Source organism: Sorex araneus, chromosome 4, assembly GCF_027595985.1.
Source record: "Sorex araneus isolate mSorAra2 chromosome 4, mSorAra2.pri, whole genome shotgun sequence".
NCBI classification, from domain to species: Eukaryota; Metazoa; Chordata; class Mammalia; order Eulipotyphla; family Soricidae; genus Sorex; species Sorex araneus.
Genome location: NC_073305.1, coordinates 73,401,331 through 73,417,380, shown reverse-complemented (window position 1 = coordinate 73,417,380; position 16,050 = coordinate 73,401,331). Strand labels below are relative to the sequence as shown.

The following is a 16,050-nucleotide window of genomic DNA, read 5'->3' as shown; positions in this document are numbered from 1 at the left end:
TACCCTGTCTTTGCAGCAAGCAGCAGTGCAGTCGGGAGAGGAAGAGGGGCTCTGAGCAAGGCCTTAGGCAGAAACGTGGCCTCCCTCTCCCCTGAGGAGTCCCGCCGGCCTCAAGCGCATGTGCACGTTTCTGTCTACCCTAACAGTGGCTGTTGGAATAGGAACAATGTCTAGCCAGCACGTATGGAAACAGCTTACCACATCAATGAGAGATTAAACACGGGGCTTCCCCGCGACACTGTGGTCTGGTAGCTGATGCACAGCTCTTGGCAGCAGAGACGGCAGTGTCCCGCCAGCGGCGCGAGTGGCGGCTGGGCTGCACGGGTGGGCTCCACAGACACACTCCCACCCTCCTGACCACATCCTGGCCCCACAAATGGCCTCTGTGTCCATGCAGGTGACAGAAAACACAGAGACACCTGTGAGCTGACCTGAATAAGCCCACTGACCACCTGGGCCAAGCCCTGGTCCTGCTGAGAATCTGAAGGGTCTCAGCTGTCAGGAACCAAAGCGGGAAACAAGGGTCCGAGAGATTGCCCACTCTCAGTGAGCTGATGCTTTCTGTTCAGACGCACTGCAGCGATGCGAGTGGAACCACAAATGCATCGTGCACCACCTCTGCCTCCTGCGCTGACGCCTTGGGAATGCGGAAGCAGGGAGTCCACTGAGCCGCACCGCTCTCCCAAGACAGGCTGAGAGAAAGATGAAAGATCATGCAGCTCAGGAGGACAAGCCTGTTGGACTGGTGGCCTGGACTGTGCAAACTACCGGGTTAGTGACCCCGGAACCCCAGCCTGTGAGAAGATGCCCGAACCCCAACACCCTCCTCCAACAAAGGACAACATTTTCTAAGGTCGGCTGGCCAATTTCAAGTCATTTTGAAAGAAGAGCAGTCAAGGTAATAGAAAAACAGGAAACTGCTTCTCATCAGTCGTTTTGCAATTTTCCTAGAAAGTACTTCAACAGCAAGCACGTGCATACATGCTGAGTCAAGGGGACAGAGCTGTGGCAGGCCTTACCGGCAGCCAGGACCAGCACTGTGACTTCTAGGAAAGCTCGTACGTGCCTAGTACTTGCAGAATGTGTCTCTGGCTGGCGCTGTGAAGCCCCACTAGCTGTACCCTGGCCCATCTGCTGCTGACGACGCCAAGGCTACACCAGGCTGCCCTCGCTGGGTTTCCGCTTCAGCTTAAGCAGCAGGGCCAGAGGATGCATGTAGCCCCACGGCCCGCCCTGCTGCAGCCCAGCATCCCGCAGCTGGAGTTCAGGGGCGCTCCTGCCCACTGTCCCCCAGAGCAGCAGCCATGGGGGGCATCTGACACGGCCATCCTCCTCTCTTGGCACATCCGAGGGTGGGACACTGAGCCCAGAGCCGCCTCCTCTCTCAGGCGCCCAGTTCTCCAGTCCAGCCAAGTTCCTTCCTTGTTACTCAACTACACTCAAGTGTTAACTGGGTTTTCAAGTGGCGACATCTTCCTGAAGTTCCACGGACCACTTCCTGAGTCAGTGATAAGCCTCGGTCACTGAGGACAGGCCGGCCCAGCAGCACTGCAGAAGGCCCTACCCAGCACTCACATTTCAGCCTCATGGGAGGAGAGAGAGAAAGGGGGCAGGAGAGAGGGAGAGAGGGGGAGGAAGAGACAGGGGGGAGGGAGGGAGGGGAAGGGAGAGGGAAGGAGGGAGGGAGGGAAGGAGAGAAAGAAAGGGAGAGAAAGGGAGGGAGAGAGCAAGAGAGGGGGAGGAAGGGAGAGGGAGAGAGAGGGGGGGGGAGGAAGGGAGGGAGAGAAAGGGAGGGAGGGAGGGAGGGAGGGAGGGAGGGAGGGAGGGAGAGAGAGAGCTTTGAGTAAAAAAGGCAAATGAAGAGAGGATAAGTTCAGGTTACCCGAGTTAAAAGAGTGAGTGTAGAGAGAGTGGGAGAGCCCGAGCGGCAGAAGACAGGAAGTGCACCCTTCAGACGGAGACGGGGTGAGAGGGCATGGGAACAAACCAGGCCCACCCTGCACTCACAAGACCTTCACCCTCAGACAGTGCTGGCCGAGTGACTGACTACGACCAGACTCTGGAGATCATCTCTGGGTTACACCAGGGCAGGGTGAGACAGGAGCCCACGCCATACCAGGCACAGGCCGGCAGCTGCAGACAAAGAGCCGCTGTGTGCGGGCCGTCCTCTGCGCCTCAGCCCAGGCAGCTGGGCTGGGCCACCACCAGACACTGCACAGGCAGCCTGGGGCCGGGATGGCCTCACTTTGGACAAAGCCATCGTGGGCATTCTGAGGACGGCAGCGTGAGTGGGGCGGCTCCCGCCGTGAGGACAGCCTCCCTCTCTCCAGGGAAAGACGCGTACTGAAGAACACGGCGATGCCCATGGCTGATTTTCAGACACTGGCAGAAGAGGAAGTAGAATCCCTCCTCTTGCCCAGAGGACGGCTGCAGCTGTCTGCCCTGACTGCCCGGGAAACGCTCTGAGTGCCTGCTCACACACGCTCCACGCACAGGCGCCACACACAGAACCACATCCCTCACTCGCTTGTCTTGGCCCGACCTCAGCGAGTGTTCGGGGCATGAGCGGGGGCTATCTGGCTGCCCGCCCAGACCTGGGAACTGCCACTCTCCCTCCACACAGAACCTCAGCACAGAGGCCACTCTCTGCACTCAGTTCCCCGTCTGCAGCACAGACACAGGCGCTCCTAGGACTGTCAGGAAGAGCCATGAGAAGTGACACTTACCCAGTACTCACAGGGTATCTGGACCCTCGGTTCGGGAGGGCTCCACCCTCCCTCCTAACCCTCGACTCTCAGATCACGCCCAAAGCTCTGAGACAACAGGACTTGCTCAAGGTCGCCCAGCCAGGAGAGACGGGCCTGACCATGAAGGCCTTGCTTTTTATCAGTCTTTTCACAGAGAAATAACTTGGGCACAAAGAGGTGAAAGGGCTCCCTCCCACAGAGCAGGGAAGAACCCAAAGTCAAGTCTCAGAAGTCAGTCCCAGGCTTGCTTCCTGAAGCTGCTCAAAGGCCCGACCTCCCCCACTCTCTGTCAGACACCATGTTCGGAATCCCTGTAAATGGGTGACTGTGGAGAGCCACCATGGGACCATGCTTTGTAGCGCTCTTTGTAATCAACACCTGTGTGCTTCGAAAACAACTCCTAATAAGGAAACAGGATGTCTTGCCACGCCCATAAGCTGTGACTAACCTATCAGATGCGGACACGTGGGCATAAGCAGGCAGGGAGAGGTATATAAGGGGGGAGGTCACCTAGCTAGTGGGTTCTCCCTCATGAGTCCCTTTTTCCGCCTTACTCCACGTCCCCTTTCCTGATTTCTTCTCTAACGCATGAGAAAGTTCCTAAATAAATCGCAGCCAAAAGGATCTCCGAGTTGCGTGTTTCTTCACTGGACGAAGCGGCGCACGACAGGTGACTGTGTCCCAGTAAGGAAAGACAATGCACACAAATACTGCCATGAAGGGTCACACAGCGTGTCAGAGGGTAGGAAGGAGCAGAAGCCTGGGGCAGAGGGCGAAGAGGCTAAGCAGAATGGACCCTCACTCACAGGGCGAAGGTCCAAGGTGGTATAAACAAGAGAGTTGCAAAGGGTGGCCTGAGCCTGGAGGATGCGAGGAGACAGAGAGATGAGCAGCCTGGGAATGGCAAGCTTGGGCAGATACAGGCACAGCCAAGAGACTCCTTACACCCAGGATGTTCCTGCCCACCCAGCCCTGGCCCTCACTGACCCGACACCCTTCATCCACATGGCGCGAACAGAGGCTCAGCACTCCAGACTGGTCCTTTTCTGTTTGTTTTTTGTCGGTATGTTCTTGGGGCCACACACGGTGGTGCTTGGAGCTTACTACTGACTCTGCACTAGGGCTCACTCCCGGCAGGGCAGAGATCGAATCCACACTGGCCATCTGCGAGGCAAGCACTCTCTCTCCTGCAGGCCCTGACACCCCACCCCCCAGAAAGTGTGGCCTGATCTGGAAGGGGGTGAGATGGAGCCCCCAGGCCCATACGACTGCTGTCTGAGGGGCAGACATGGGAGGGGAGGATGTGGGTGGCACAGGAGTGGGGGAGCGTATAGCCTAGAAGCACCCCAGGCCTGTCGATACCATCATGACCAGCCCGGGGAAGAGCCAGGAAAGAGCAATGAGAATTCCCAGGGGCAGGCTGGGCTTGTCCACCATTGGAATTTCTACGACAGCCTGTGCCTGTCATCTGGAGCTGCAGGAAGCCACCGAGTCAGCACCATTCCGCAGGCAAGCCAAAGCCGGCCTCTGAGTCACACCAGAACTGGCGGCACGGCACCTGTACTCCCCAAGAGAGTGAGCCTAGACTTCTCTGCTTCAAGACGCCACTGCTCCCTGGGAGACAGATCTCACCTGCTGCATTCAGTTCTAGAATATTCCACAGGCTGTGTTCTACTTCTACTCCCTAAGTGGGTAGGAAAACTCATTCCCATCCACCTTCTCAACTACCTCTTCTCCCAACTGTGCCACAGGATGAACCATGGGGCTCAACCTGATTCACAAATGACTCCCCAACCCAACTCATCCATCATCTCTCCCTACCCTTGCCAGCCAACAGAGCAGGGCAGGCACATGGCAAGAGCCCAGCTGGCACCAGCCCAACAGGCCCACTTAGCCCATCGGTACCTCTGCTGACCTGCTGCAGTCAGGCCACCCCTCAGGCCCCGGCGGAGACTCCGACCTTCCTCTGCACAAGCTTCCGTGCTGGCAGGCAATGGGAGCACAACATGTATCAACACACTCTTACATGCAGTTTCCGGTGGAAGCTAGACAAAGACCATGACTTCCAGAGCTCTAACTCACCAGAGATCTGGGGGTCTGAGGCTTTACGTCACAGATACAAAAGCTGAAACCCAAGGAGGGAAGGAGGTAGAGCCCATCAATGGGCACATTCCGCCCCACTCTGCCTGATGGAGAGAGCAAGAAGCTGAGCAGGAAGCTGAGCCAGAGGCAGAGACAAAAGGCAGAGAATCCAGTCTCTGGAACAACAGATGGCAGCTGCTGATGGACCTGCTGAAGTAGGCAAGGCGCCTGGCAATGAGCTTCAGAAAATAGGCTCACTGTAAGCCTATTGTAAAATAGTAAGAAGAAACCACCCAGCATTGAAGAAGACAGGAGGAACACAACCCTCTGAGATGCAAATCCCCCGAGCTCTTTGGAGAGGAAGAAACTGAGGCACCACCCAGAGAAGGGTGGACCCTCTCAGAAAAGGAGCAGTTCTGAGAGACCTCAAAGGTCACAAGAGTAAGAGGCCAGCGCAGGAGACAGCACAGCTAGTAGGGCACTCATGTTGCACCAGGCCAACTTGGGTTTTGTCCCCAGCATCTGCCAGGAGTGATTTCTGAAAGCAGAGCCAGGAGGAAGCCTGGAGCATCACTGGGTGTGGTCCCCCATCAAGAGGAAAAAAAAAAAAATATATATATATATATATATATATATATATATATATATGGAGTCCAAGACAATGCTGGGTGAAGACAGTACAGTGGAGAAGGTGTCTGCCTTTCACACAGCCTACTGGAGCTCAATCCCAGACTCCCATATGAACCCCTGCCTGAGCAGAGAGCCTGGCGTAAACCCTGAGCACCGTGAGGTGCGCGCCCACCCCCCACCCAAACAATAAGTTCAATGTCAACAGTAGCTTCTCAGAAAAGCAACTGTCGCTGTTACTTTTAACTGGAAGCCCAGTTTAAGATGACAGCAGTTTCCTTCTATTCAATTACTACCAGATCTTAGACACACACATAAACACAAAACCAATCCCTGTACCCAATCTGGGTCCTGGCTAATTGGCATGATTGCAAAGATTCTGCAATGTTCCAATAATCTCCTATAAAGCGCGACAATGCATGAGAGTGAACCTGCAGAAAGCTTAGAAAAGCTTTTGGTCCAGAGTCTGTCATGACGCCACTGATGCCAGAGAGAACCTAGAGATGACTCTGATCCTGAAAGGCAATGCGCCCCTACTGGGGGTGGCTTCCTCACACAGGCAGTGAGAAAGTACTAGCACGGTCCCACCTCATCACCCAAGATGGGTCATGGGTTGAAAATGCAAGGCTGTAGCACTAAGGCAAATACATGAAGAAAGCAAGACAAAAAAATTATTATCATCATCATCATCATCATCATCATCATCATCAGATTGTACAACAGTATTATCATAAGAATGGCCGCTAAGGAGTTAGCTGAAGGGGAGCATCTGTGGTCACTGCACAGGGGTCGGCAGTAGCTAGCAGGGCAGCCCCAGTCTCTCCATTCACCGACCCAGCCCCACAGTGACAGGAGCGAGAACAACTCCCAGGTCATAGAAGTTCCAAACTGCCTGTCCAGTTCCCTCCCAAAGCTACCCCTGGGCATTTGTTCAACCATTCGCCTCTCCGGAACCAGAAGACAACTCAGAACAAGGCCTTACGGGCTCCCAGACTGGGAGCCCCTCACTGCCAACAGCATGGTCAAAGGCACATGGAAGCTTACGAATGGACACATAACTAATGTTCTGAAAACAGGCACTTTTTGCATGGACCTATGCACCGCCCTTGAATAAGCCTTTATTATCTGCACACCACAGGACAGGAGGTTTGTTCTATTTCCATGGGGCACAGGCCAGACCCTGAGCCGTGTCTGGGAGGACAGCAGTCTGGGGGAATATGGGTCCCTGAGTTGACTTTCAACTTCTCTCACTTAAGAACCTTGTCAAAACCACAAAATGGGGCCCCCAACCCCTCCCCAGTGCAGGCAGCTAATACAAGTCGCTGGGGTTGCAGAGTGCTGAGTGCAGCTGTGCGAAGCTTAGAGTTCTGGGTTAATCAGAACATGCTCTGTGACTAGATGATGAAATAAAACAGGAGCACAGCACAGCATCTACAACCTTCCTACAGTTGCAGGAAAGAAATACTGGGAGGGGCCAGGGTGTTAGTTTGGTAGGTAAGGAGTTGGCCTTGCCTGCCGCTGACCTAGGTCCAATCCTTAGCGTGCCATCTGCTCCCCTAAGCACTACCATGAGCGATTCCCAAGAGCAGAGCCAGGAGTGACTCCTAAGCACCACTGAGTGGGTGACTCAGAAACAGAAACAGACAAACAGAACGCTTGGAGAAGAGCTCCAGAAGCCAGTAACTCCAACAGCTGTCCGTATAACAGATGACAGGATTGCTTTTTCATCTTCTTGCACTTTGTATGCTATAATGAGGACACACACCACACAATCATGGAAACAGCAGTAGTTTCTTCTCTCACATTCACACACTTGCCAGCCGGAAGCAGAGAAACGGAGTCGGGGGGACAGTGAGTGAACTGGTCAGGAGGTTGGTCACGGCAGAGCTGGACGAAGCACCTCCTGAGGAGACAGATTCCATCGGCACCCCCCGTTTCTGGCTGCTGAAGGTAGGTGTGAGGTCTGTGACTGTGACTCAAAGCCCCAGCCTCCCGCTGAAGAGAACCGGACACCATGTCCAGCAAGCAAGCATGGCCAGGCTCAGCCCACCATCTAGGTCAGACATGTGTCCCAGATTCTGTGATACTTCACCGCATTTGCCTTACATGCAGCTGGCCCGGTTGAATCCCCAGCACTTTCCAGGAATGATCCATGAGCACAGAACCAGGAGTAAGCCCTGAGCACCATCAGGTATGGGACAACACGCCATTGAACAAAATATAGGGGGGTGTGTGTGTGTGTGTGTGTGTGTGTGTGTGTGTGTGTGTGTGTGTGTGTGTGTGTGTGTAAAAATCTGGCTTCCCAGCAGGTATGGGGCAACACCCCATTGAACAAAATATAGGGGTGTGTGTGTGTGTGTGTGTGTGTGTGTGTGTGTGTGTGTGTGTAAAAAACTGGCTGAGCACAGCCAGGAGTAACTCCTGAGTGCAAAGCCAGAAGGTAACCCCTGTGCATCACCGGGTGTGACCCAAAAAAAAAAAAAAATTCTATTACTAAAATACGAGCAACTGAATCATGTGGCTAAAATCAATATTAAGCATCAAGAAACTATACAAATATACAAATACACAAACTATACAAATATGCAAAACATTTCTATTTCTGTAAAATCCTACAAGAAGTACTTCCAAAAGACGAACACTTGGGGCTGGAGAGATAGAACAGGAGGTGGGCACCTGCCCTGCACATAGCCGACCCCATTTCAACCCCTGGCATTCCATATGGCCCCAAGCCCCTCAGCAGTGGGCCTCTGCAGCCCAGCCCAGCCCAGCCCGGAGTGCAGGCCAGTGCACCAGCACCCACCCTGAACACTGTCCACTGCTCGAGAGACTGTTTCCTAATGGTTGGTACTGGATTCCAGTGTGCATGCAAGCACTGACCTTCTGCTCAACACGTTAGGCAGAAAGAAACAGAAGTGAGAGGGACAGGACCCTGTTCCTGCTTCCCAACAGCACCCGGTGACAGGAAGGTAAGGTGCAGGGCAGGGAGTGAGAATGTGGCACAATGGACAAAATGTGACAGCATGTGACATGCCCAACCCTTACCTGGGGCATGAGAAAGAGTCAAAATAAATCATTCTTATCCCTGGCTCCTTCCAGAGTTGAAGGGCATCAGAAACCCGAGTGCCTATGATACCCCGAGCTACTTGTCACGGCAGGTGTGTGGGGAGGAACCCATGGCAGGCAACTATCTGTGCTGTGGAGGGGCCTGACTAACAGGAAAGACACCTTCTCCCAGAAGAGCCACGGGGCAGGGAACAACCCTAAGAAAAAGAACTACTGATAATTAAAACAGACCTTCCACCTCTGCACACAATGCAACCTAGGACACCGAAGGGGGGATTCTTGGGGGTCTGGAGAAGAGTCCGGGGGTTATGGTACTTGCTTTACATGCAGCTGACCGAGGTTAGGGCCCCAGCACCACATATGCTCCCCCTGCCCCACCAGTAGTGACCCCTGAGTCACAAACAGTTCCCGAATATTCCTGGGTATGGTCCCCAAATAAAAGCAAATAAAGGGACTAGAGGCACAGCGGATAGGGCATGTGCCTTGCACATGGCTGACCCAGGTTCGAGTCCCAGAATCCCATATGGTTCCCAAACACCACCAGGAGTAAATTCCTAAGTGCAGAGCCAAGAGTAATCCCTGTACATCACCAGGTGTGACCCAAAAAGCAAATAATAATAATAATAATAATAATAATGATGATGAAAAATAAATAAAAGCAAACGAAAAACCAAGACAGGTTCTGAGGAACATGGGACCCTCCCAGAAACAACCTGAGTATGAAGGGAGAAACAGGCGTCTAACACAAGCATCTTTGATTGAGCCTTTAAAACACTCAGACTTGGGGCTGGAGCGATAGCACAGCGGGTAGGGCATTTGCCTTGCACGTGGCTGACCCGGGTTCGAATCCCAGCATCCCATATGGTCCCCTGAGCACCGCCACGAGTAATTCCTGAGTGTAGAACCAGGAGTAACCCCTGTGCATCGCCGGGTGTGACCCAAAAAAAGCAAAAAAAAAAAAACAAACACTCAGACTTTTCTGTTCTCTAGGGTACTCTAGGGTACAGAGCTAGTTCGCTCACAAAATCTTATCAACAGTGTCAAGAGAACCTGGTGGCCCAAGAGAAAGCACCCCAGAGCCAAATCCCGTGGTCACACGATTCCCCACGTCGGACAGGAGTGGCCTTACATGCTCGTTCATGTGACAAGGCATGAACGAGCAGTAGCCATGCCAGGGCCCGGAGTCCCTGCAGCTCCATAGAGCAGGGGCCCTGCCTGGGAAAACAAGTGGGGGCACAAAAGGCAGTGCTAGTGACGTAAGGAATCTGCTTCCCATTTAGCCTTTAATCACTGCAGGCCCTGAACAAGATACATTATGAATCAGTCGAAAGAAAAGCCCCATTTTCAGTTACCCAGTGAATTCGGTATCGTCAAATGCTGACCTAGAATCGACAGTACAGCTAACTCTCTGTTTTACCACGGTAATGGGGCTTTCAGAAAGGGTGGTGTTGGCTGAGAAGCAAAAACAATCCCAGTTTGTCTTCAGCTGGGCAGTATCATCACATCAAGGGCAGTGGCTTCCAGCAGCTGTCGGTGGAGGCTTGGGGTTCACCTGGCTCTGTCAGAGTCAAGCTCCCCCGCCACACCGGTTTCTGACTCAACAAGCCAGGACGCCGGGAGCGCCACAGGAGGAAAGAAGCACCCACGCTGTGCCCAGACAGCAAGGGGCAAGTTACGATGTGAGCAGGTAGACAGGGCCCTTGGTCCGAGGGCAGCTGGACCAAGAGGCATCGAAGGAGGCAGGGAGAGAGTTGGCTGTACTGACTCAAGTTCACCCGCGGCAAGCACCCGGCATTTCTAGGAAGGAGAAAAGCAAACCGCCGTCCCACCTCGGGCTGCGCGGTCACAAGTGAGGCAAGGCTGGGACCAGTCACCATTTGGGCGGGAGGCCAGCCCCAGGTGCGGCAGGAAAGGGTGGCGTTGGTTCAGTGGCTGAAGCTCCTCGCTCGGACCCAGCGGGGCCCCCGTGCGGTGCTGAGGGCACAGCGAGGCCTCGGGCGCTGTGGGGCAGGGACACACACACACAGAGAGAGACAGGCCATTAGAGGGAGGGAGCAGCAGAGGTGCAGGCAAGGCTGGTGGCTGGTGCCTGGAGTGCAGCCTGTGGGCCAGGAGTCACGAAGCAGGGAGCCTGGCTCGGCAGCCGACCCGCTGGGGGCACAACGCGCCTGTGATGAGAGGCCAGTCCAGGCCGGCCCAGGCACACCCCTGCACGCCCCACAAAGTTCGAATGAAGCGGGCCACACCGCCACTACTTGCGAGGACTCCCCAGCCCCGAGAATACTGGCCGCAGGGCTGTGCTGGGCAGAGCGTCTCTCACACACGGCCACTCGCCGAAGGGGAAGCCATGGCAGCCGAGGCCCACAGTAAGGGTGTCTGGGCGCCCTGAGACACACACAACTTTACTTCTGAAAGGGCAGCTTCGCTTTTTGGTGTAACTGAGCCCAAGGGGAAATTTCTGGAAAATCCCACATCACCCCACCCCACAATACCCCCCACCCTCTTTTTGTGTTTTGGGGGCCACACCAGCAGTTCTGGGGACTTCAGCTCTGCACTCAGGACCACTCCTAAGGAGCTGGGGGGAGGGAGCACATGGGATACTTGGGATTGACCCAGGGAGCTGCACGCCAGGCAAGCACCTGCCACTGTACTATGGCGCCAGCCCCTCCCACTCTTCTCTGGCCCTGAAGTGGTCTCACAAAGTCACAACAGAGCAACTCAAACTAAGGGGATTGGAATGGCAACAGCCAGTAAGGGGACAAGAAAATGCTAACCTACTTCAAACTGGATAGCAATAATTCCTAATAATTCCTCAAGGTGGGGAGTGTGATTTTATACGAAATCTCCTATTTGATACATTTGACATTATTTCTCACAATGCTGCTTAGAACCAGCTAAAACCTGCAAAAGCAGGAAATATTAGGAGGTGGTCTGGTAGTAGAACTAACTAAGAAATAATAAATAAACGATAAATAATACCACTGACTAAGCAAATAACAATTTTCTTTAAAAAAAAAAAATCTGGTGCCAGAGAAATAGCTCAATGGGCTAATTATGTCCTTGCAGGTATGAGGTCCAGGCTTTGCCCCCAGAACCACAAGATGACCTGAGCACTGCCTGAAGAGAGCCCCAAGCCCCAAACCTGAGTAGGCCCTGACCGCCTCTGGGTGTGGCCCAAAACAAAAAACAACAACAAAAATACAAGGTGGGGGAAAGAAAAAGTTCAGCTATGCTGACAAAGTGTCACTAATTTTAAAAAAAGAATAAAGAAAGCACGGGTGCAGGGACCAGTGTCGTGTCTTCAGAGCCCGAAGACCCAAGTGTTGCATGCCCACCCCACACCACAGACTGCCAGGGCCACCACACTGGCTGTGTGGCATGGCAGAAGGGAGCACATGCTGGGCCACTGCCATCGAGTGGGCAGGATGCCAATGCAATGTGGTTTATGAGGACCAACATCCAGGGGTTCTGAACCCCACTTCTGTCAGCTGATATCTCCTCTGAACACTGGGCAAAAGCCCAGAGTAATGTGACATGCAAAACAAGAGCCCAGAGAAGCCCCACCCAGCAGATCTAGCCATGCAGCCACATCACCGAAAATGCTTCCCCACGTTCGATGGAGGGAGCCTCGTCCTGTGGACGCCTGCAGGGGTTTGTGCTTGCTCCCTCGTTTGGAGACACCAACACCCCATGTCTCACCTTTGGTGCCGCAGAAGCAGAAGCAAACACTGAGCCAGTCAGGAGACCTGCAGCCCAGTCACAGACATTTCGTACGAGAAGAAGGAACAGGATTATAAGGAAACAGCATCTGTTCCTCCAAATATTGCACCCCGCACTCTTTCCCCAGACTTAGCAGCAGGCTGACCCCTGAGGCAGCGACAGGCACGCCCCGCCTGCCTGCTGTGCCCAACTTCCTTCCATGCACCCCTGCACACACGGGCAGGCCCAGGACACAGAGCAGGTCTCCAGACCGTGAGTCGGGTACCCGAGGACCCCAAGTCCACTGTGGAGTCATAACAGTGCAGACCAGAGCGTGTATGGCCTGGGCCATGCACAGAAGCAAGTCCTCCTCCAGCCCCTAGGCACTACCTGGCCTGCCACAGCCAGCACCCTCGAAGGGCACAGGGAGCATTTCCACTACTTACAGCCATGGTAGGAAGCGGGCGACCCCCCGGCCTTGCCATACTCCTGCTCCGAGTAGCTAGTGGAAAGGTTGGGCTGGCTGGAGCCTCGCCCGAAGGTGATCTGGTTGCTGCCCATGCCTGTGGCCACCTGGGCCATGCGCTCCTTGGTCTTGAGGGCCTGGGCCCGCTCCGCCTTCAGCCGCTCCTCGTCCCTGAGGAGGGCCACCAGCTGCTTTGACTTCTCACGCACGTTGATACCCTGGTCCTTGCCGTCACGGTCGACGTACTGGAAGTCCTTCAGGGTCTGGATGGCGAAGATGTTCTCGCGGCACTGCTGGGCCACCCGCTCAGAGCCGGTCTTGATGAGGTAGTCCAGCAGCGTCAGCGCCTTGTACACGTGGCGCCAGTTCTTGCCATGGTCGTTGAGCCGCTTCCACACCATGCTCATGATCTCGGAGAAGGCCACCACATTGTAGGTCAGGTCCGCAATCTCCGTCATCAGGCTGCTGGAGGGGCCCCAGGGGTCATTGGAGGTGGCTTCCCGGACTTTGATTTCCGCTTCCGAATAATTGTTCACAATGTTTTTCATCTGCCGTCTAATGGATGAAGTCGTCATTTTTCTTCTCCTAGTTACAGAACAATGTAAAGCCCTTCAGAAAAAGCCAATTTTCTGTCCTGGGCAAGTCTGAGCCCCGCAAAGTTTAGTCTTTAAAACAGATCCGGAGCAAGTGCCCTGACGGTCATTTCCTCCTCTTGAGGTTCAAGTCTGAAGGGCTGGAAGCCATGACCTAGAGAAAGAAAGAAAATACTGACTGTGCCACCACTCCCAGGGCCAAAAGCAAGCAACAGTGAGACATTTCTGTCACCAGCAGGTACAGAGGTGTCAGGAGGAGATGACAGACTACCCCTTCCTCCCTAGGAAGATGAGATTCCATCTTTCTTGCAAAACTACAAGAACTGAACTGGAGAGAGCATATAGCAGGTAGGGCGTTGGCTTTGTACATGGCTGACCTGGGTTCGATCCTCATTAACTCTTACTGCCCCCGAGCCAGCAAGAGTGATTCCTGAGCACAGAGCCAGGAGCAAACCCTGAGGAGCACCATTCGGGTGTGAACCAGACACAAAAACACTTCTTTTAATTAAAAAAATTTTTTCTAAAGAAGAAAAGAAAACCACCAAACACCTGAGCACAGATCCCAGGAAGAGACCGTGAGCACTACAGCTCTATCTCAACACTGTTCCCTACAGACTATAGTAACAGTCTGGCTCTGGACTGGGGGAAAGAGCTCAAATGGAAGAGTCCACACATGGCCTCGCGTGTACTAAGTTAGGTCTCAAGTTCTGTGGAGCCCGAGCACCGCTAGCCAAGTACCAGTAGGCTCAGCAGTGCCAGAAGCAGCCCCAGGCTGCTTCCCCAGAACCACTGGAGGTAGCTCCTATTGGAGAAATAAAAATAATCTGGTTCTATGGGTTTATCTCCTGTACCTCCACCCCCACATCGTTCTTACCCAATCCCGTCATTTCTGAAAGGGTTACACCTTAAAGGATTCACCCAGCACAAATACATGTGTCCACACTTCTCTCCCCAGAAGAAACATTCCCCAAGTCAGTGAGGTCTGCGTCCCCAACAGCAGGCTTGAGTCTGTGACTCTGGGGACCCCATCACTTCTGTTCACAAAGTACCAAGAGAACTAGCACTCTGCCTGACACAGAGAAGAGCTGAGAGCCGGCTACAGAGCTGAGCGTGGATAAAGGCCTTATACACCGGTGGGGGGAAGAGGACACTGAGGTGCAATAATGGATGCCGGACACTCTCGTTACTAGTACTGCAGGGGCTGGAGCAATAGCACAGCGGGTAGGGTGTTAGCCTTGCACGCAGCTGACCCAGGTTCGATTCCCAGCATCCCATATGATCCCCCAAGCACCGCCAGGTGTAATTCCTGAGCACAGAGCCAGGAGTAAGCCCTGAGCAATGCCGGTGTGACCCAAAAAGAAAAAAAAAATAGTACTGCAGATCCAGACCAGGGCACCTCAATAGGCGCAAGGATGGATGTTGGAGTTAACCAATGAAACAGATGAGAAGTCTCTGCCCTCTATCTGGCAGGAGACAAAGGTGAGCACTGAGCAGCTCTGGACGCCAACGACAGAACCACCAACCCAGCGCGCGGTGCTGGGGGCCATCTAGACACTCCCAGAAAGAAGCCGCAGCGTGGTCGTTAGAACTGAGGGAAGTGGGGAACTGAGTGGGAAAGGGGACGCGGTGATCTCAGTCACCAGTCCACTATGAATCAGGAGGGCTCCAAGGACTGCCGGGGGGGGGGGGGGGCGCGGAGGGGGGAGAGGGAGGAGATCACAGCCTGGCTAGGGTCTGGGGCACACAGACAATGCCCTCCACTCCACCCTACCACAGTCTGCTGGGCTCCTCCAGGTTGGGTAAGGGGCCCAGGCAACCACTCGTCAGGTTGTCTCCCTTAAAAATCATAAACCCCCGCCAGGCCAGGACTGTGTTTCCTGTGAGAGAGGAGGATGTAGGGCCAATTTCAAAATGGACATTCCTAGGTCGGGGCCCTTCTCCCACGCAGTCCCTGCAGCCCAGGGCGTATGTGCGGCGCATGCTGGGGAACCACCTCCCCAGGGCCAGGTCTCCCACACACACAGCATGTGGAAAGCCAGCGGACAGAGGTGAGTGGCGGGAGGGCACACGGGACACACAATGCCCACTGACCACATGCAGCAATACAGAAATGGAGGAGTTTCATCCGGTGACAATCGCCACATCTGCTCCAGCCACTACAGCCTCCACCTCGCACCCTCAAATATGCCAAGAACCCTGCCTCCACACTAAGCCCGGACCTGGGCTTCTGCTGAAGGAGACATATCCTACCTCTTCACTGATCTGACCAGCGCTAAGAAATCTTCTAAAGCCTCTCAGGGCAGCAAGGGATTAAAATCTTCCACAGTGACCTGCACATCTGAGTTAATTGGGCCTTTCATTCACAGCAACATTCAGAGATTTCTGGCGGATTCAGAGACTTGCTGGCAGAGATGGGACAGACCTGGAAAAGGAAAAGAGAGGACTTTGGTTTTTAATGAGCACCTCCCAGCTGCAAGTCCTGCAAATGCTCATCACAGTCAGCAACGGCATCAGATGCACTGAGTGCCCGTTGCCCCAGCCTGTACAGGGACCACCAGCACTTCCGTTTGTCATTCCAGCTGACACACAGCAAGCACCACTGCCCCGATTCTCAGAGAAGCCGGCAAAAGGCCCTCTGCCACCCTTCTCCCCAGAACATGCATGAAGCTGTTTTGATTAAGCACAAGCACAAATCGTCCAATCAGAAACAGGAAAAATGGCCCCAGGTGAATACAATGATGAATTAAAACAACTTTTTCCTGAGGGAGAT

The 16,050-nt window shown here is 54.0% G+C and overlaps 1 protein-coding gene across 10 annotated transcripts in view; it reads right to left on the bottom strand.

The window, feature by feature from the left end:
• EPN2 (epsin 2) overlaps window positions 1–16,050 on the bottom strand; it is a 77,289-nt gene that overhangs the window by 23,039 nt on the left and 38,200 nt on the right. For 5 of the 10 annotated variants that reach the window (XM_055134686.1, XM_055134688.1, XM_055134685.1 and 2 more), the window contains 3 exons: window positions 15,531–15,702; window positions 12,668–13,434; window positions 10,352–10,522 (listed from right to left, as the gene is read on the bottom strand). The exons of 1 other annotated variant lie outside the window; for it this stretch is intronic. In XM_055134686.1, the coding sequence (XP_054990661.1) occupies window positions 10,352–10,522; window positions 12,668–13,262 (766 nt within the window). In that variant the 5' untranslated portion in view covers window positions 13,263–13,434; window positions 15,531–15,702. The remainder of the gene's footprint in view (window positions 1–10,351; window positions 10,523–12,667; window positions 13,435–15,530; window positions 15,703–16,050) is intronic. 4 more of the 10 variants (XM_055134691.1, XM_055134689.1, XM_055134690.1 and 1 more) reach the window with 2 other exon arrangements.